The 21,247-nt window shown below is 46.2% G+C and overlaps 1 protein-coding gene across 4 annotated transcripts in view; it reads left to right on the top strand.

Moving 5' to 3' along the window:
* Positions 1–20,559, top strand: part of m1ap (meiosis 1 associated protein) — a 60,780-nt gene extending 40,221 nt beyond the window's left edge. For 3 of the 4 annotated variants that reach the window (XM_026161676.1, XM_026161675.1, XM_026161677.1), the window contains 8 exons: positions 4,049–4,204; positions 5,173–5,332; positions 13,715–13,856; positions 16,087–16,156; positions 16,253–16,395; positions 18,096–18,211; positions 18,446–18,500; positions 20,203–20,559. In XM_026161676.1, the coding sequence (XP_026017461.1) occupies positions 4,049–4,204; positions 5,173–5,332; positions 13,715–13,856; positions 16,087–16,156; positions 16,253–16,395; positions 18,096–18,211; positions 18,446–18,500; positions 20,203–20,436 (1,076 nt within the window). In that variant the 3' untranslated portion in view covers positions 20,437–20,559. The remainder of the gene's footprint in view (positions 1–4,048; positions 4,205–5,172; positions 5,333–13,714; positions 13,857–16,086; positions 16,157–16,252; positions 16,396–18,095; positions 18,212–18,445; positions 18,501–20,202) is intronic. The other variant, XM_026161678.1, reaches the window with a different exon arrangement.
* Positions 20,560–21,247: the final 688 nt, after the last annotated feature.

The raw sequence follows: 21,247 nt of genomic DNA on the forward strand, positions 1-21,247 counted from the left end.
CTCTCTGGAATTAGAAAATGACTGTCAGAAGCTTTCATGGCATTACAGGCCACAGTGTCCATCATGCTGATCCATATCTCTATGAAGGGGTAAAAACAGGGCTCCATGGAAGAGCTCAGCTTTCTCTTCTAATTGAGCATTAGTGTCATTAATTTGAACTCACAAGCTAATGTTGCACTGGTCAGCGGTCATGACAATGATGTGCTCTTCCTAATGCACAGAGTAAAAGGACGTTTTACTGGACGTGGAATGGAGATTTAGAAGACGCGCACACATAGAGTCAGCAGGGTAGTAATCTCGTACATGACCAAGGTGAAAAGCAAAAGGAAATAGTTGCATTAGTGCATTAGTAAAGATACACCAATGTGTTTGGTGTTGCAGGTGGCCAAATCCCTTGGCATCTTGCAAAAAAACTGTCGGTCAAACTCAAAATGATTTCTCCTCCCGCCCTTTTCTGAAAACAGTCTTGTGGGAAATTTCAGCAAATTCTGAATTCATTTCATTTTCATCGGCTGAATTATTCGACTCTTTTTGTTTGTGTATATATATGTGTGTTTGTGTGATCATTTTTTTTAAAAATTACGTCCCTCTAAGATGTCATCGGAAGCAACTTAGTTGCATCTATTTGGTATTTAATCACATATGAGTCAGGAGGATATGGTATCAGAGAACTGGATCAATGGAGACAGACGAGGAACACTAATGTAAAAGGAAACCATCTTGCACTTGACTGCGTTTGATAAGTCAGCATCAGATTCATCAGCTAATGTGCGACTTATCTTAAGGAAACCAAGTTTCTGCTATTTGTGCAATCTTATTTAACAAATGCATAGAGACTACAAGACTGAGAGGGATACAGCTGCTATGGGATGCTGCTCAGTATAAAGTAGAGACACTTTTAATGTTTGTTTTGGACTTTACCAGGGAAAATAAGTGGCTGTTTGTCTGTCTGGTATTTGGTGCAAGGAGCAAGTGTGCAATGGGCTTAAAGCACCTTTTTCAGTCACATCAGCTTTCTGTAGCTGCTGGGAACAGGTTAGTGAGTATATACCCAAAGTTTTAATACCATAATAATGAGTTGAGAAAGAATTATACTTGTTGATGTGCAAAAGCGTCTGATTGAAGAGCAACTTGCTATGGGACAGTTGGCCAAATAGAAGTGGAGGTGTAGGTATACTTTTGACCCTGTGTGGATTAGTTGTGTGCCCATTAAAGATGTCTGCTGTGCAATCATTCCACCCTGGAGAAAAGAACAGTTCAAAGAAGTGATTAAAAGCCCAAAGTTACCATTAAAGTGATGTCCATGATGAGTGGATATAACTGTGCCTTTATTAAACTTAGATTCGGAGTGTTTTTGTATATTTTTGTAAGAGAATCTACAGTTATTATCATTTAAAAGCACAGAAATGATGTGTGCTAATGTAAAAACACATGACGGGCTCTTTGGAAGAGAAACCACACCCTAACTAGATACGCATTTCTCATACTAAAGCAGGTTGTAAACGTTAATGAAAATGTGAGTATGGATGCTGTTTTATTGTGTTTCTTAAATAGAGCTTCATAATTCTGTCTTTAAGTACCACATTTTGAAATGTGATCTCATCCATATGTAGTATTGAGGTTTATTCAACACACAATTGTGTGTTATGCTTTTGCAAAAAAATAGTTTTGTGTTAAAAATGAGCATGATCTGCAAATATATAAAGTTGCAGTGCACTGAAAAGTCAAATGAACGTTTAAATTTCCTGTTCATGAATTTTACAGCTGACACAGAAACTGTTTATTTTGACATCTTCACATCACTTACTGTAGATCTCACTCATTTATTAGTCACATTTTTAGTCTTTTTGCTGGATTTAAACACCACGGTTACAGTGCAGTGCTTAGTGTAAGAGGGGAGCAATCATAAATCCCTTCGTGACCACCCTGACTTTCTGACATCTGATAGAGACACACACACACTTAATGAGATTCGACTGCCACCCTGCATGCTTACCTCAGCATGCATGTCATGGTTTATCTTCTCAGGTACACACACACACAAGCAAATGCTAATGAAATTCAGGAGCACTATTAGACTTGTAGATCAGCGGGATGGGTCACTTGCTCTGACTCACAATTTAATGGCGTCTTGGTGTCTCATACCACCAGATCACAGAGAACAGAAACAGGGGGAGCGAGAAGAGATAGCGATAGGAGGATTTAACGATAACACATAATTGATTTTTTTGATCTTGCACACTTGCAGTAAACACACACACTTGGTGAACCGAGCAGAGGGAGATCTGTGTGAGGATTTAGCAGTGTAAACACATTCTTCATGAGCGCTGATAATCCTGCCAAAGAGAAACAGAGAGCATCATTACTTCAGCTCATTGCCATCTCTCCAAACACACAGACACATATATCAGGGTTAACTACTTTCACCTATTCTCTTCGGTCTTCAGTGTATTGCTCAGCAAAGAGCAGACACAAAGGGTGCATCTCGAATTATTTATGCCGCAGTGAAAAGGAATACACCTCATTTTCTCTTTCCTTTTTCCTTCTGGATGGACCACACAGCTAGAGTGTGGTCCACCATCCATCACCCACCACACCCACCCGTCTCTTCCCTAACTCATCTTGTCTTCATCTGCCTCCTCCTCCTTCCTCCTCCTGGTCTTGGTCTTTCTGTATTTATACTTTCTCCCCTGTCTCTTCTGTATAGACCATTCTTTCTCTCTATTTGTCTCTTTGTTCTTTTAGACTCTTTTTCTGCAGTCGCTGGGTTTTTGCTCAGTAACATTGCAGTGTTGTAAAGTGAGATGCACTGCTCGCCCCGAGTACCAGAGAATTTCCAAAACTTCTTTATCCGTGTTCAGAGCAAGAGCAACATAGCATGTGTCAGGACAGTGTGCTTTCCCTGACACATAAAAGGACAACTTGTAAAGCTAAAGTGTCATTAGTGCATGTTTTGTTATCCTCTAAATCCTCCCTCTCAGCCTTCATCCTTCTCGGCTTCACACAGCAGGAATCCTACCGCAAGTGTCCATCAGCAAAAAAAGTAGCAAACCTAATCTCCCCCTCCTCCCCCACCCTCAGAGGATGTACTTATTTCTAGATAAGGCACTTTTGCAAACTTTGGCCAAGAACCAAAAATATCTTCTGTGCTGTAGTTCCATCTGACAGATGAAAGAAGCATCGGCATATTTTAGTCTAGGAATTTCAACTTTCTTACTTTCTCCGCAGTGCTCCTCACAGGATGAGATTAAGCACTTTGCCTACTCTTCTCCATCCTCCCTTCTGTCAACCTTCTCCTCCGTCCTTCCTGATCTCCTGCTCTCCCTTTAGTCCCATTAGTCATGTCCTGATGGCTCATTAACTATTAAAGAGCAGAATGAGGGAAAGAGAGGAGAGGGGCATTCTGCAAGGCTTGCCTATAGTCATTTGGTAATGGATATCAGGGGGTGAGATAAGCGAGAAAGCAGGAGATGGGGGTGGAGCAAGTCCGTGGGGTCTCTTTTGCTCGTCTGATGATGAGTGGGAGTCATCAGGCAAAAAAGGAAGACAAGTTAGGCCTTTTAGTATGTTGCGTCCTTTGGGATGAGGGAAAAGCTCAGAAGCAGAACAGAAGCACATTTGTTTGCATAAAAAGCTTCAAAATATAACCATCTTCAGTCTTGGAGGCTTTTATTCATTCTTAATCAGACAGGCTGAAGAAGGCTTTCAGATAATCCACAAACACTGAACCCTTGTACTGATAAGTTCACCGAGGCCATTTGCTACTGTACTTTGGATTTATCATATGTTGCTGCCATCTAGTGGCTAAAAAAATCCTTCTTTGAAAGTTGGGGAGTTGTTGAACAAGTTTATAAAAATGTTAAAAATGTCAAAATACAGGTCAAAGAGAATGTTAGTGTCAGTTTGTTCTAATTGACATTGTTTAATTAACATATGTCAAACTAATGAAAGAGGTTAAAATCTTTAGAACAATGCACTTATCACATACAGAGCCTCAGACAGTCTGATACAGCTTTTTAACACTATGTGTGTGCATGTGTGTTTGCAGACTCTCTGATGCTGGGGACAGAGGTCGACCTGCAGCAGGTGGAGAACACTGTGTTTGCCATAGAGACTGTGTTCAAGGCATGGCTTCAAGAACAGGGTGGAGACAGAGAGCACCTTCACCTCTTGCTACCAAGCCCCATGGATAACCTGATTCCAGGTTAAAATCTACAGCCACACACAGAACTTGAACACACTGATGTTTTAGGAAGTCAGAAATGCATTACAGTTTATGACTTTAACAAATACATGAAAGAAAGAAAGGTTTTTAATGCACATAAATACAGCCACATGACAAATACAGTTTTCACATGACTCTGTGTAGTCGTGAAAAAGTACAAATTTACAGCTTCCATAGAAATTAAGAGGGTAAGTTGCAGCCAGATGCTGCTAATCAAATGCACTTCATTACCTGATCATAAGCAAGTGTGAGCATCTCATTAGGAGCAGAGGTTTTGGCAGCAGAAGCAATTGTTTCTTCTGTTGAAAACCCTTCCCAGTAGTAGATATCCCAGCATCTCCAAAGTGCTCAGAAGAACTCAGACTCTACAGACCTCAGTTAGTGTGTTAAATGTTAAAGTTCATGGCAGTACAATTAGAGAAAGCCTAAAAAACTGGGTTGCCTGGAGAAAGCCTCTTCTTTCTAAAAAGAACATGGCAGCATGGCTTAGGTTTGTAAAGCTACATCTGAACAGTGTGACTCTTGGAACAGTGTCCTTTGGACAAATGAGACTAAAGTTGAGATGTCTGGGCACCTTATAGTTACTGGGTTGACCACGAACTCCTCTGAATACAGAAGTATTCTAGAGTCCGATATGATCTACAGCAGAATAGCTGAAAAAGACAAGATTTAAAGTTTTTAAAGGCCTCAACCCGACCCGAGAGCAGTTTAGAAACAAATATCCATAAACCTCAATGAACTGAAGCAACATTATAAAGAAGAGTTGGCCATTCATCAACAAACACCCTAGACTGGTCACCAGTCTGTCACACAGAGACAAACCATTTGGACTCACTTTCTCACCTATGGGGAACTTAGAATTTCTACAGTTCTAAGTTCTACAAACTACTGAATCATGGCGTGTACTTTGTTTTTAACATGACTGCATGTTTCTGTTGCATGTGCAGTGTGCGTGAAGTGTGACATGCAGGAGCGCATGATAAGCCCGGCGCTCATCCCGCTGACCCCGAACCTGGGAGTGAAGACTGAGAGCATTCGGGACTTCCTGCCTGGCCCTAAGGGCTTGGCCAATCAAAGCCCAGCACCGCAGACACTGAAAGTGATCAAGTAAGCGTGGGCATCGATGCTGAGGGCCTTCGAACTATAAGCACAAATAAAAGTTTTTAGGATCAGCTCACAATCACTTTGTTAGGAGAAAGGAAGACTTGTGTGTGCAAGATCCAATAACACGCGTTCTCTGAATGCACAGCTCCTTTGTTTGACTTGGGAGCATCTGAGTGCACTTTGTTCTGCTGGAGTTAGTGCTCCGAGGCTGTAAAAGCAATATGAGCACAAAGTTCAGTCGCTTTTGTAAGGAATTTTGTTGGCCTCGTAAATGTACAATCAGCATGATGGACGAGGAAACCAGAAGATAAAATATATTCCAGAGGACAGGAAAATGCTCATCGTAAAAGTCTGACAAATGAATAAAATCTTTCATACCAATCACAAAACAAATATGGAGAGTTTTACAAGCTTGTAGGTCAAAAATAGCCTCTGTGGACAGTGTCATACAAAAAATGAGCTACATTTGCTTCCTACAAAACAAACTCGTCATGTTATTTTAAACCTCACAGGGATTGTGGACACATGAACTGAATGTAGCGCAGTACATTTTCACTTTCTTCTCTTTCCTACCTGTCAGTAGAGGAATGTGTACGTGCCATTTTTTTCTCACAAACTCATGCAGTGCACTGAAGATTGTTTCATGGGCCAGCGCAAGGCCAGTTGCAGACACACTGGTGGTCCTGTGCTGGCCCATGTGTGGGCCACCTCTGACAATCCTGATCTGGACCACCAAAGGGCCGTCACTCTTTCCGGTATGTAATCCATGTGTAGGTTGTGTGCAGCCACGGGCCAGTTGCAGACACACTGCTGGCCCTGTGCTGGCCCATATGTCAGCCTAATGTGTACCTTAATCAAGCCATGTAATAACAACATGTGCCGGAACATAATAGTGCAAAAGTAACATGAAAAACCCTGTTTAGACAAGGAATGTACTGACTCTTTCATAGTGCTTTTCTACTCTCCCAGATTACTTAAAGTGCTCTATACAACATTCACACACTTTCTCTAAACTGAGCGCTTCCTAACTGCATTCATACTCTTGACATGCGGACTGGAGAAGCCAGGGATCAAACTACTAACCTTCCGATCAGTAGGTGACCTGCTCTACCTCCCGAGCTACAGCCACCCACTGGCAAAGATGAGTGTCATGGTCCTGGGTCGTGCGACCCAGTGTTTTGTGTTTAGTCTATTTTGATGTTTATTGTTTGTTTAGGTTCATTAAGTTATTCCAGCTCATTTGTAATTATATGACCCTTGTATTAAGCCTCCCTTGCCCTTCATGTGTTTATGTCTGTGTGTCTTGTGTTGTCAAGTTCATGCTGTCGCTTCTGTCATCTTCCCCTGTACTCCGTCTCCCTGGTTCGTGCGTCTACCTGTCATGAGTCATGTCTGCGTGGTTATGTTTAGTTCATGTCATGTCTAATCTCCATGTTTCCTGTTTTACTTTGAAAGTCTGTATTCAAGGTCAGTGTATTTAGTTCCCTTTCAGTCGATTCACTCGGTACAACACATAAGTATGGGATATCACGCCCTCGCGTGTCCTGGCTGAAGAAACCTTTATTCACGCCTTTACGGCAGATGACGTGTGATGACACGCGCAAGGCCCCGCCCGCACATATAGCCGCTGCCATCACCGTCATCCCTCAGTTCTTACGCTCTTCACCTCGCTGAGAACACCTCTGCTGAGTTGGGCTAGCTAGCTACTGCTAGTTAGCTCCGTTGTCTGCCAACTTGAACCTAGCTTAACTGCCCCTGTTGGTGTTAGCCTCCACCGCCCAGCTGGTGCGTAGGCTGCCCGCGGAGCGCTATTTTCAAGTTTTTCTTGTGCAGCGTTTCGCTTTGCGTTTTGGGAATGGACTCCAAACCGAAGCGAGCAAAGCAGAAATCTTCTGTTCGCCCCTGTCCTCAGGGATGTGGTTTCTCTTTGCACGACAGCGACCAGCACGATGCCTGCCCTGTCTGCCTGGGGATCGTCCACGCTAGGAGAGCGTTGACGGAGCCCGAAGCTTGTGCGTTTTGTCGCCAGCTCCGACGCTCGACCCTGGAAAGACGGGTGACGTTTGTGGAAAGAGTGCTGGGACGCTCGGCTGTCGCACGGCATGACCCTCTTCTTTCCGAGTCTGGAGCCCCGGCTTCGTCCGAGTCCGAAGACGAAAATTTTCAGGTCGATGTCCCCGCGATTAGCTGGGCTGACCACATGGAATACGTTGACGGGTTAGCCGATGACGGACCGGAACCATGCAGGAGCGCTGACGGGCTTCAGCCTGGGTTGAAGCCCGCCAGCGCTCCCCAGGAAGACGATGACGTGCTGGACATCGGCCTGGACATCCATGGTTTGTCGGAGGATGAGCAGGAGAGCTCATTGTCGACCCAATATGCCGCCGCTGCTGCGCCGGTCGGCCACGATGACACCTCTCTTTTCTCCCTGTTTCGCCGTGCCGCTGAGAAGCTGCAGGTGGACTGGCCCTCTCCTCCACCAGCTCGGAAGCCGTCGCGGTTTGCGGGTTTTTTCCTTCCACCGGAACCCGCAACGGCCAAAAACTGCCTCCCCATGTTCCCAGACTTTCTCTGCGAGCTAACAGCGTCATGGGACAAACCTCTGTCTACCCGCGTCACGGTGCCCGGCTATGGACAGTACATGGAATTGGACGGCGCCGAGGGAGCTGGTTTAGCTAACCCACCCCCTATGGAGCCGTCTCTGGCTGCTTATCTGGCCCCGTCCCATAACCATGGTGTCGGTGGCCCCGCAACTCTGCCGTCCAAGCACTGCAGATTCTCGGCCTCGCAGCTGGAGAAGATTTATCGGGCTCAGGCCGGCACCGCTCGAGCCATGAGCTCCGTCACCATGCTCCAGACGTACCAAGCAATGTGCCTGGCGGAGCTTGGATCGCTGGTTCCGGAGGACAGCCCGCTGTCACCTCTTCTTAACGAGGTTAGAGTCACCACGGATTACATCCTCCGTGCGTCTCGCTGTGCAGCGCTCTCCCTGGGCAGAGGGATGGCTTCGACAGTGGTGGCGCAGAGGCACCTGTGGCTGACCCTCTCCGACGTCCCTGATAGAGACAGAGCTGTGTATCTGGACGCACCAGTGTCTGCGGCTGGGTTATTCAGACATTCACTTGAAGCCATTCAGGCTAGATTCGATCTGAGGAAGAAGCAGACGGAAGCTCTGCGCGACATCATCCCCAGACGCCAGCCCCAGCCCAAGCCCACTGCTAGCTCTCACAGGCCCGCCGCTCCTCTGACAGCTGGCAAGAGACCGGCGCCCACTGCTGGAGTGGGAGGGCCGCCGGCGAGAGCACGTACTCCGGCCCGAGCTCCACGCCAGTCGGCCTGGGGCAAAGGCCCTCCCCCGGGCCCCCGACGGGACCCGACGCCCAGGAGGAAGAAGCCTCAACCCTCCTAGCTGTGATTGCGAGTGGGGAAGGGATCCGGCAGCAGGGAGACGCTGCTCTTACCCCTCTGTTGCCGCACAAGAGGTGCCGCTTAAGTTCTGTTCAGGTTGTCAGCCCCAGAAGGCGCTGCACTTCCCTATCGCGGTCTCCCAAGCACATAACCCCTGCACACGGTTCAGATGTGTTGAATGTTCAAGCGACCACATCGAGTGTTCCCGCTGTTTTTCATTGTTATGCCCCGGAAAAGGTGCACCCAACAAAATGTATAAATGTACATGTTCCCATGTTGCAATCAATAAAGAGTGTGGTTTACTCTCAAACAATCTCAAATGCTCAACCTGCAGGCGAAATGAGCCAGGTCAGGCAGGGGATGCAGTCCCCTGCAGACACACTGGGGGGCGACGGCGCCCCGCCGTCAGTGCTGCAGGCCAGCCGGCTGGCTGCTCACTTCCCTCAGTGGCGCGCTTGCGCCCCCTCTCCGTGGGTGCTGCAAACCGTTGCCATGGGTTACCGGTTGCAGTTCCGGGTCAAGCCGCCTCGTTTCCAAAGAGTCGTGAACACGATTGTCAACCCCGAGGCAGCCTTGGTACTCAGAGAGGAAATACAGGCGCTATTACAGAAGAGAGCAATACGGGTGGTCCCCGCTTCGGAGACGGACAAAGGTTGGTACAGCCGTTATTTTGTCATTCCGAAGAAAGGGGGAGGGCTTCGTCCCATCCTCGACCTGCGAGTCTTGAACACGTACCTGCGAACGTACAGGTTCAAGATGCTAACACTCAGACAGCTCCTGAGTGCAGTCGGCCCGGGAGATTGGTTTGCGACAATCGATCTAACAGATGCTTATTTTCATGTCGCTATACACCCGAAACACAGGCAGTTTCTGAGGTTTGCATTCGAGGGCGTAGCCTACGAATACCTAGTGCTGCCGTTCGGGCTGTCGCTCGCTCCCCGCACCTTTACGAAATGTGCCGAGGCAGCGCTAGCGCCCCTCAGGAAGAGGGGCATCCGCATCTTGGCCTACCTGGACGACTGGGCTCTCGTGGCTTGCTCCAGAGAACAGGCGGAGACGCAGCTGTCGCGGGTTCTGTCACACATTCAGACACTGGGGTTCTCTGTGAACTTTCAGAAGAGCTCGCTAATCCCAGGTCAACAGATCGCTTTTCTCGGTCTGGAAATATGCTCTCTTTCCAGCCGCGCACGGTTGTCAGAGCACAGAGTGGCCGCGTTTCATCGCTGCCTCGCTCAATTTCAGCTGGGACGCAGACTGCGTTTCCAGACGATATTGCGCTTGTTGGGCATGATGGCATCTATGATCGCCGTAGTGCCGCTTGGGCGGTTGAAAATGAGAGCGTTTCAACGCTGGACTCTCTCTCACCGTTTGTGTGCTTCGCGTCACCTCCGGAGGAGGCTGCCGGTAACTGCGTCTTGCATGCTAGCTCTCCGTCCTTGGAGGGAGCCCGGGCTACTGCACCAGGGCTCTCGGATTGGGAGGGTGTTGTTTCGCAAGGTGGTGTCCACAGATGCTTCCCTAAGTGGGTGGGGAGCGCTGTGCGAGGGTGCGTCAGTGAGAGGGATCTGGTCCGCGGCTCAGCGCCAGCTGCACATCAACCACTTAGAGCTGTTAGCAGTGTTCTTAGCTCTAAAGCGTTTCCGTCCAGTCCTGCAGGGCCAGCATGTCTTAGTCAGGACGGACAATTCAACAGTGGTGTCTTATATAAACAGGCAGGGAGGAACACGCTCTCTTCCCCTGTTGCAGCTGTCTCGCTCTCTGCTGTTATGGTGCAGTGTTCATTTTCTGACTCTAAGAGCCACCCATGTCCCGGGCCACCTGAACCTGGGGCCGGACCTTCTCTCCAGGGGGGGTCCTCTGGTGAGAGAATGGAGGTTACACCCTTCAATAGTGGCTCAGATTTGGGATCTATTTGGCGAGGCGCAAATAGATCTTTTTGCTTCCAGGGTGAATGCTCACTGCCCCCTGTACTTCTCCATAATCGACCACGATGCACCCTTGGGCTTGGACGCGCTAGCGCACCAATGGCCAGACGTGCTCCTGTATGCATTTCCCCCAGTGGAAATGATATCTCCAATTCTGGAGAGGGTGCGTCGGCATTCCCTCTCTCTGATCCTGGTGGCCCCTTGGTGGCCCGCGAAGTCGTGGTATGCAGAAATAATCAGCCTGCTTGCAGCAAGTCCTTGGCAGCTTCCTCTCCGCAGGGATCTCCTCTCTCAGGCGGGGGGGGAAGTGTTTCATCCGCGCCCGGATCTGTGGCACCTTCATGCTTACCTGCTGAGAGGTTAAACTTGGTTGCTAAGGGTCTGCCACCTAGTGTGGTAGCGACGATTCAGAGCGCCAGGGCCTCGTCTACTAGAGGCTTGTACGCTTACAAATGGCGAGCCTTCGAGCGATGGTGCCAGGACCGCCACACTCTCCCATTTCAGTGCTCTATTGTGGCTGTTTTGACATTCCTGCAGGAGCTGTTGGATAAAGGCCTTTCGTTTTCGACGATCAAGGTTTATTTAGCGGCTATATCTGCTTGTCATATCGGTTTTGACGGGGTGACACCAGGTGCGCATCCCCTCGCCGTGCGTTTTCTGAAAGGGGTTCGCCGGCTGAGGCCCGTGCTTAAGTCCAGTGTCCCTGCTTGGGACTTGTCTTTGGTGCTGGAGGCCCTTTGTGGCCCTCCGTTTGAACCCGTTGAGTCGGTAGATATGAAACTTCTTTCGTATAAGACCGCATTACTTCTCGCTTTGGCCTCGGCGAAGCGAGTGGGGGACCTTCATGCGCTGTCTGTGCATCCTGCCTGCACACAGTTTTCTCCTGATGGCCGCAAGGTCGTATTGCGTCCGAATGCCGCCTATCTTCCCAAGGTCATGCCTGCATCTTATAGTTCAATGGAGTTTGAGTTGCTGAGCTTTTGCTCCCCTCCTTTTGAATCTGAGGAGCAGAGGAGGGTGCATTCTCTTTGTCCGGTGCGTGCGCTACGCACCTACATTGAGCGCACTCGGGATGTGCGTTTGTGTGACCAGTTGTTTGTCTGCTTCGCTAATCCGAATAGAGGTAGAGCTCTGTCCAGACAGAGGCTGTCCCACTGGATTGTAGAAGCTATCTCGCTGGCATACAGCACCGGAGGTTTTGCGTTGCCCCACGGGGTGGGAGCTCATTCCACCAGGGGGATGGCGACCTCATGGGCTCTTTTTAGAGGGGTGCCTGTGGCTGATATTTGTGCAGCGGCTAATTGGGCGTCGCCGCACACTTTTGTGCGGTTTTATCGGTTGGACGTTACAGCCCCTTCGGTGGCTCATGCTGTCCTTTCTGCTGGGTCTACCACTCACTGAGGATGTGGTGGTCCCGTTCCGGTTCGGTGGCTGCTCTGCGGGGCGTGTATATAGGTCCCATACTTATGTGTTGTACCGAGTGAATCGACTGAAAGGGAACGGTTAGTTATGTCTATAACTTCTGTTCCCTGAAGGAGAGGAACGAGGTACAACACAGGGTGGCCCCACTGAGCAGTTGGCTCGGTGAAGAGCGGCTATCGAACTGAGGGATGACGGTGATGGCAGCGGCTATATGTGCAGGCGGGGCCTTGCGCGTGTCATCACACGTCATCTGCCGTAAAGGCGTGAATAAAGGTTTCTTCAGCCAGGACACGCGAGGGCGTGATATCCCATATTTATGTGTTGTACCTCGTTCCTCTCCTTCAGGGAACAGAAGTTATAGACATAACTAACCGTTTCACCTCTCCTGTCCTGTCGTTAGGTTCATGTGTGTCAGCTGTGCTCCCATGTGTGGCCACTTCCCCTGATCATCCCTCATGTGTATTTAGTCTCTGTGTTTCATGTAGTCTGTGTCGCGTCGTCTGTGTTCCCACCCTCCGTGTTTCCATGCCCAGTCTTTTGTATTCCAAGCCATAGCCTTACCATAGTTTGTTCCCAGTTTAGGTTTCTGTTTAGTTACTGCTCTTGTGCTGCCCTCATTCTTGTTTGTTTCTTTTGTGTTCATCAGCCACAATAAAAGGCTCGCTTTTGTTTAAAGTTCACTCCCGTATCCTCACTTGTGTCTGCACCTGAGTCCTCCTCACACTCTCCACACGGTCTGCCACTGTGGACCGTGACAGATGAGTAAACAGTCACTAGGTTTTGGATAAAGTGTACAGTCACAAACCTGTCAAACCTTATTTTGAAACGTTGGCTACTATAGCAGTATTGCAACATGGCATTTGGTTCTTCTAATTAAAATAGGAAAATAGGAACATAAATAGTGCAATCATTGCCAGACCTGGCCCACATCTGGATTGACATACACCCTGCTGTGACACCAGTTAGTCAGAAGTGCCAGCTTGTTGCCAAGTCTGGCCCAGACTTGTTTTCTATGAGCCTGGGCCACATAAACCAAACCACAATCGAGCCAGATATGGCATGCCATCACATAGACATTGCCATCTATGCCGGGCCTGGCCCATATCTGGATGACATACGTCTTATCATGCCAGAAGTCAACCAGCAGTGCCGGCTTGATACCAGATCCGGGCCAGACCTGCCTGCTGTGTGGGGTGGTAATGTTTTCATGCAGTTGAGGTAATGCTGAATTTATTTCCAACTCGGTGAACAGCTGATGTAATTTTTCCCTAAATGCGCACACGCATGCTACACACACGCTAATGATAGAAAGCAGGCGCTGAGGTAGAAACTTGATTTGCATTTGTTTTACATTTTCAGGACCTACAGTAGGAAGTAATGTGCGTTTGTGTGAACGAATGGGCATTCGTTTTGCATACCAGACGGTTGGAAAATTGTGCTGTTTATGTACTTGAGTTAGAAAATGGGTCACACTGCAAACGCACCTCAGCAGGGATGATGTCATTCTCTCTGCTCATGATGTTTTCCATATATTTGCATACTTACAGTTTTCTGCTGGAGCTCATTTCAGAAATGAAAAGGATTTCATTGTTTTTTCCATTGTTGGCGTGTGTGTGTGTGTGTCTTTCAGAGTTCTGCGTGCAGACGGAGTGTGTGAGAGTGTGTTGTACGGCCTTCCGCTGGTGATCCGCCCAACCACCTGCTGGCAGCTGGACTGGGATGAAATGGAGAACAACCAGAACTTGTTCCATGCCCTCTGCCACACACTCAGGGTGTAGTTTCTGTTTTTTCATCTTGTGACAATTGTCTTTATTAAGAGAAACTGACATTTTATGGCCGCATGTGATGCAGAAGTAAAACCCATTTGACCAGTCTACATGAAAGAATTTGCATAATGCAAATCTGGTTCCCGTTTTAGCGAATGTGGGAACGTGGGAGTCATGGTAGAATAGAGCAATCATATTCATGTTTGTGCTTTTGTTTGACGGTTGTGATTCTCAACTCATACAAACCAACACCAAAAACACTGGAAAGTTGTGCGAATTCAAGTACAAATAAAATGCAGTGGTTTGTAAATTTCATAAATCCATATTTTGTTTACAGCAGAACATAGTAAACATATCAAACAGAGAAAATGTGCCAGTTTAAGAACAGTATTAAATAATCTTGTGGTTTATGGTAGTAACACATCTCAACAAATTGGGACAGCTCCATGTTCAGCACTAAAAAGCATCGCCTATTTGTTTAACAACAGGTTTTTTTACCCCTCGGCTATAAAGGGCTGATGGAGTATTGACATCAGTCTGCTGGGGGGGGTGTGCAGAGGTCACATTTTCTGAAAATGCGATTTCTTGAATGTGATTGATTGATCATACTTTATTCATCCTGAGGGAAATTGGGTTAAGGCTGCCAGCCGTGCCAGCGCCGTCTTACTTAAGAACGAGGTGACAGAGGACTTTCAAATTGATAGCTCAGGTGGATCTACTTAAAAATCTCAGACATGTTAGAGGTCAGAGGTCAACTTTTCTGAAAATCATCTAGAATTTTTAATTGTTACCAAAGGTGCATCTAGGGTTAGAGGTGGCGGGTATTTTTAACTGTCTGCAAGCTGCAGAGACCGGTTGCTTCACATTCGAGAGAGGAATGTTGTCCCGTTCTTGTCTGATAAAGGATTCTAGCTACTCAGCAGTCCCACGTCTTCTTGTTGTATTTTCATTTCATGTTTTCAACTGGTGAAAGGTCTGGACTGGTGGCAAGGCAGTTCAGCACCCAGACTCTTCTGCTGCGAAGCCATGCTGTTGGATTAGCTGCAGCATGTGATTTAACATTGGCTGAAAATATGACTGAAATATGCAAGACTTTTTAAAATGATAATGATGATAACAAGCTGTCAGGTCTCTGCTCTTTAGTCTGGATGATGTAGCTTTTTTTCCCCAAAGGAATTTCACAATAAATTCATCTGACCACACAACAGTTGTCCATTTTAGCTTTAACCCAGAGAAGAGGTTTCTGGATCATGTTCACATACTGCGCAACTTCTTCTCTGCATGATAGAGACAGGAAGGGAATTTGTGGACGACTCAGTGAACTTTCTGGAAGTGTCCCTAAGCCCATGTAGTCAAACATAATCATAAAGAGCTGGTACCGGTATGTCCTAATGCATAAAAGCTCAGAAATGAAACTGTGTACTTTATATTTACATGATTCTGAGTATCTGTAAATAAGAGCCACATTGAGCCTTTTTCTGTATTTGGATTCCAACTTTACCTCAGATATAATGGCTTATATCCCTCAACTTTAATACTTCTTTGGTTCCCTATATTAATGTAACTGGTGCTAATACACTACTGAAGTTAATGTATCTGCTTCTGCTTCTGTTTTTAACACAGTGCTGCCCGAGAGCCCAAAGATCACAGGCATACAATGTGGATTTTCAGCCTTGTCACTTGCACACAGAGATTTCTCCAGATTCTCCGAATCATTTGATGATATAATGTACTGTATATTATTGATGAGATGTTCAAAGACTTCCCAATTTTAATGTTGAGGCTTGTTATTCTGAAAGCAATCCCCGCTTTGTAGATGCAGTTTTTTTGCAGAAAGGCGAACGTTTGTCCATCTTTACATCTAAGAAACTCGGGCTCTCTAACGTGCTCTTTCTCTGTTTCCAGTTAATATAAATAGTTCCAAAATGTTCCTCCAGCTGTTTTTCAGTAACACTTTTCCAGTCTTTTTGTTGCCCTGTTTTTGAGATGTGTTGCTGCCATTAAATTCAAATGTTCTCTGTTGTTTTTTTCATGAAATAGTCAAATGTCCCAATTTGAACATTTGCTGTGTTTAAGATATGTTTACATTTTACACAGCATCCCAGTGTTTCTGCAGTAATAACATAGCATAAAATTGTTTGGACCGTTTGATCGTCTTTTCATTTTAGCTTGTCAGCCTTGCAAGATTCTGCATATCCCTCCACGGTTCGAAAAGTTTTTGATTTCTCTCTTTCAGAGTCGTGACCTGTTCCTGCTGCTGCAGGTGGAGCCGGCTCAGAAGTCTGCAGCTGGAGCCTCAGGTCCATGTGTGTATTTGTGTTTATGTTTATGTGTGAGAGAGATGACTGTTTATCAAGGTCATTCGTGAACAATCATAGGCCGCGTGTATGTGTCCAACACAGGTGTGTATTCCCACTACATCCTCCAGCCATCTCCATCTCTGTCCCTGCTGCTGAAGCCTGTGGTCTCCAGAGAGTTGCTGCTGCCGTGCTCACAGCTGGTCTCGGCTCAGGACCCTGCACATCACGCCATGCAGACTATACAGGTTAGATGAGCTCCGGTTGCTCTAAACAATTTAGAGAAGTAGATAGAGACACTGAGAACCTCAAAGCAGAAGTTGATGATTCAACTTCAGTAATCTATCAGCACTGGTTACCTTTACATTAATACAAGGCAAGCTGTGAGCCAAGTTAGACAGACATCCTCACATCTGAATCTACAATACTTTGGCATACAGAGGTGTTCATGGTCAACTCTGTGATTGCAAGCTGCCCGGGTCTTGTGCCTGCAAAGCGAGCCTAAATCATCACGCCTCCATCTCCATGGTGAAAGCTGATATGAGGGGACACTGTGCATTGTGGCCAAACATCTCCACTTGGTTCTCACCTGTCCAAAGCTGTGCTGTTCTTTTTAGGGAGAAAATGCCTTCTTATGACAGCCTTTACAAATAAGCCGCACTTGTTCAGTCTTTTCTAATTGTACTATCATGAACTTTAACATTTATCATGCTAACTCAGGCCCATAGATTCTGATGCAGCTCTAAGAGTTACATCTTCTTCAGGTGGATTTGCTGCAACGTCCCCTCAATGGAGGATTTCGGTATCATGTTAACACTCGCCTGAATGACCAGTTAACCTTTTAAAGACTGAACCATGGAATCATCATACAATTCTATTTGTATATACCTGGAACTAAGGACCACACCATTTGTTTATATGTCTTCTTCTTCTTTCACCTGTTGGATCACATACCCATCAATCACTTTCTCTAGCATCCTCTTGTGTCACTCCAGCCTTCTTCATGTCCTCCTTCACCACATCCATGAATCTTCTCTGAGGGTTTCCTCATTTCCTCCTGCCGGGCAGCTCCATCCACATCAGCACTGTCTCACTGTCCTCATGTCGCACCCTCACCATTGCCATTTCTTGCTTCCTTCTCTTCTTCCTTCAAAATTCTAAAAATTTTGTACCCTAGAAATCATGTTAAACAATCTGGTTAAAAAGTGCCCTGCTCTCTTTCACAGACATCTCCACCTTGACAGGTAGGTCTTCTGGACCAACCACCTTTCCACTCATTCTCTTCATAGCTGCCCTCACTTCCTCCTTTCTAATCTGCACTTTATGACCAACTGTCTTCCATCTGTCTTCCTCTCTCTTACATTTCCTACACCCATCAGTTCCTCAAAATTACTTCTTCCATCTTGTCAACACACTCTCTTCACTCATTAGCACATTTCCATCTTTATCTTTTTTCCACCTCGGTCTCTCTATAACCAACTGACAAAAGGCCCTCTTTTTTCCTTCTTTTAGCATCTAGTCTCACAAACAACTCACTGTAAGCATTTTCCTTTTCCTTTGCCACCTTTCTCTTTGCCGTATACTCCCACTATTCCTGTCTACTTTCTTCCTTTCCCTGTTCCTTCGAACACTTTCCTCACATTATCACTTGCGCCCTGATATTAAAGAATTATAATAGTAATTTCATATTATGACCTTTACTTAAACTGCACACTCATCATCGCGAAGGCGAAGCACGCAAAGTTTCGATGACGTCTCAGGATGACGCTTCTGTGAATGTGATGATGACAGTATTAGACGTCATGTGTATTTTTGACAGGACATTACAGGACACGGTGCCTCGTCATTTACTGTGACTCACTTTTTTATTCTGAGTACTCGCTAAAGGTCGAAACAGGTCGCAGTTGAAATATTCAAATGATACTCGTGTGCCTTCTGTCTCTGTCAGAGCTGTCTCACTCAGCTGGATGAGGAGTTTGTTTTAAACCCTCTCACCCTGAGCAGTAACCTCTACCAGCACCTCAGGAGCCGAGGCCTGCTCTCCCAGCCACGATACCCATACAGGTCAGCAACACGGGAGGATCATGATGAGTCTGTGATGATATTTATAGAGATGATCAAAGCTCTAATTTAAAGAATGACGTGATCAGTGCCGTTAGTGAAGATGTAGCTAAGTGAAGGTGATTGTAACCACAAGCTGTTGCCAATGATAAAGAAGCTTATTAAGAAGATTATGTTCAGGTTACAGATATATGTTAAGGAGATGATACTGAGGAGCTAAGCTGTTTGTGTTCCCAGGATTCAGCCACCACAGGAGGGCCCTAAAAGCACAGGCAGCAGACAGCCACGGCAGGTAAACACAGCAGCTTTATGACAGTCTGAAGGTCACTCTGCGATGCTTATATATAAGATGGGGGAAGTTTATGGTTCAAGAGCCATTTGACCGCATTCTGATTAACCACATTAAACATCTTTCTATGGAGCGTGTGTTTTAGTAATGCCCTTCAGCCTCACGTCCTCATTTGATCACTAGATGGCAGCACTCGCTGCAGTCAGACACAAACAAGCCTTTTGGACAAAAACGTGAAAATAAACATGAGAATGAAAAATGTGAAGTAAAGCAACATAATCCAATAAAACAACCACATTGTTGTTTGGAGGCAGCGGTTGAGGACGAGCAGATGTCCGAGTTAAAGCAAACAGATAAAGGTGTTGTGCGAGCGTGCCCTCCGGAGGCAGTTTAGATAATCGGGCATTATTGGTGCACTCGGTTGAGCTGGAACTAGTTTTAACTGCTCAGTTTGTAGCCAGGTAGTCGTAAACTAGAGGTCAGCCAGTCTCAAACACTCTGAGGGTATTGTTTTTGTAAACTGTTGTGTGATGTCAGCAGTTTTGTTTGAATGGGAGCATCTGAGAGATGTATGAAAGCTGTCAGATAATGTGAGAATGCTAAGTAAAAACAATCACAGGTTTTTAAAGGAGGCCACAAAGTGAACTTGTGGTTAATGTTTAATGGTGCTTTGTGTTTTATAATCTTATCATGTCCTGGAAAGAAACTAGAAACTAAAAGTGCCAGATAAAAGTTTGCGAAATAAACATTTAAGCAGCTTCAGTGCCTAAAGTATCACAAGAATAATTTTGGATGCATATGAAGTCAGAAGTTTAGTTAAAACCTAAAAGTTAAATTTTATTTCAGGAAGTGGTTAAGTTACCTCATTGAGTCTGAGGATTACTGCGTTTCTGATGTGAAACAACGATAGTGTAGTGAATCATTCTTCAGTTTTATTTTAGAGTTTTCAAAGTGAGTCATAAACTCTGATTAAACGAGCACACAGTCTGTGCTGTGGTGCTTTCTGATACTCTACAATGTTGTCAAAGATAGCACTTTTGAGATGAAGTGGTTTTATATCACAAGGGCTTCTTCTAAAAGGTTCAGACTTTCCAGAAGATCATTCGACTCGAGGTTTGTCTGGTGTTTTGAATGTATCGCTGCTGTGGTGGCATCCTATTGGTTTTTTTTACTGTAATTCCAGACCAATATTCAGTGCTTCGGAGTATATTCCGAGTATTTTCTAGTAGAGTGTAGTATTTCCTGTGGATTTCACAGGCAGTGTATCGCTCGTGAACTTTCACCCTAATGTTTTTTTTTATGTATTCCCATCAACTGAGGCCTGCTGTGTCCTGAGGGTGTATAGCTGTTGGCAGGGTGACTCATCGGGGCTGATAAGGCTGCTCACATGCAAATAGTTCACTTCAGTGGGAAAACGCAGGGAAAGTGTTTATTCGCTCTGTTCTGTGGCGAGCTGTCACTCCAGCTGACCTCAGACTTAAAGTCCAAACATAATGTTCCTTTTTGCTGCGTTCACATGTCCTTCCTCCCAACTCCTTCACATCCTCCTCTTCCACTCTTTCATCTCCCGTTTTCTACAAGAAAGTGATCTTGAGTTTGAAATTCAGAATGTGTGTGTGTGTGTGTGTGTGTGTGTGTGTGTGTGTGTGTGTGTGTGTGTGTGTGTGTGTGTGTGTGTGTGTGTGTGTGTGTTGCCTCCATTCAGCTACAAAACTACAGTCGCCAACTGGGAATGAACAACAAGGTCAGGGCCACCGTTGCTCCTCTACCCTCCTCCTCCGCCGCCTCCTCTTCCTCCTCGCTGGGACCTCCTCCCAGCAAGGCCTCCCGCCCAGCTCTGAACTTCCTCAGCAGCAGCAGCAGTGGCAGCAGTCGGGCCCCTACCCGGCAAGAGGGAAACGATGATGATGATGATGATAACTCTGTGCTAATACAGTAAGAGTGCTGCAGGGTTAGTAGCAGAAAGTGAGGAAAAGTCCATTGTTGCACACTTCAAAGGGGTTCCAGTGGAATTAGCGCACCTGCAAATATATAGGCCCTCACATACACACACACACACACACACACACACACACACACACACACACACACACACACACACACACACACACACACACACACACACACACACACACACATATTTGGCTAATTGGTCTCCACTGTAAAGCTGGTGAGCAATCAGGCAGCTCATAAAGGCTTTAAAGAAAGGAAGAGACAAGCTAATTTGCACGTAAATGCACACAGGAGGCCGTGCAACATGCTGCGAGCACACTTACTCTGCACTGCACTCTGGGTGGTTCTTCTGACACTTTCTTTCATCTCTATTTATTCTCACCGCTCGCTCGAACAATATTAGTTAGATCTGAATTTAACAAGCCTCCGTCGCTGCATTTGCAAGCATGTGCGTGTATGTGTGCGAGCGTGAATGTGAGAAAGGAAAGTTTCAGCTCGCTGCCATGTGCAGATTGCTGAGTTAGCAAAACGTCAAAATCACACACCGTAAACAATGAAAAAGAAAAAAGCAGGATAAAAGATGAAAAGAAGGGAAGCGGCAGGACAATGAAAGCCTTAAACAGTCACCCAAAAAAAATGGGGGGAAGTAATAAGAAGTTGCACAAAAAAAGAACAAACGTGGGTGGTGTGTGGGAGATCAGAGGAAGATTAAAAGCTGATGGATGTATAAAAAGCAGTGTCTGCGCGCTACAGCACGCACGCTGGCACGCACAGCTTTAAGTCAAAAGGAAACTAGC

Source organism: Astatotilapia calliptera, chromosome 3 (assembly GCF_900246225.1).
Source record: "Astatotilapia calliptera chromosome 3, fAstCal1.2, whole genome shotgun sequence".
Classification (NCBI taxonomy): Eukaryota; Metazoa; Chordata; class Actinopteri; order Cichliformes; family Cichlidae; genus Astatotilapia; species Astatotilapia calliptera.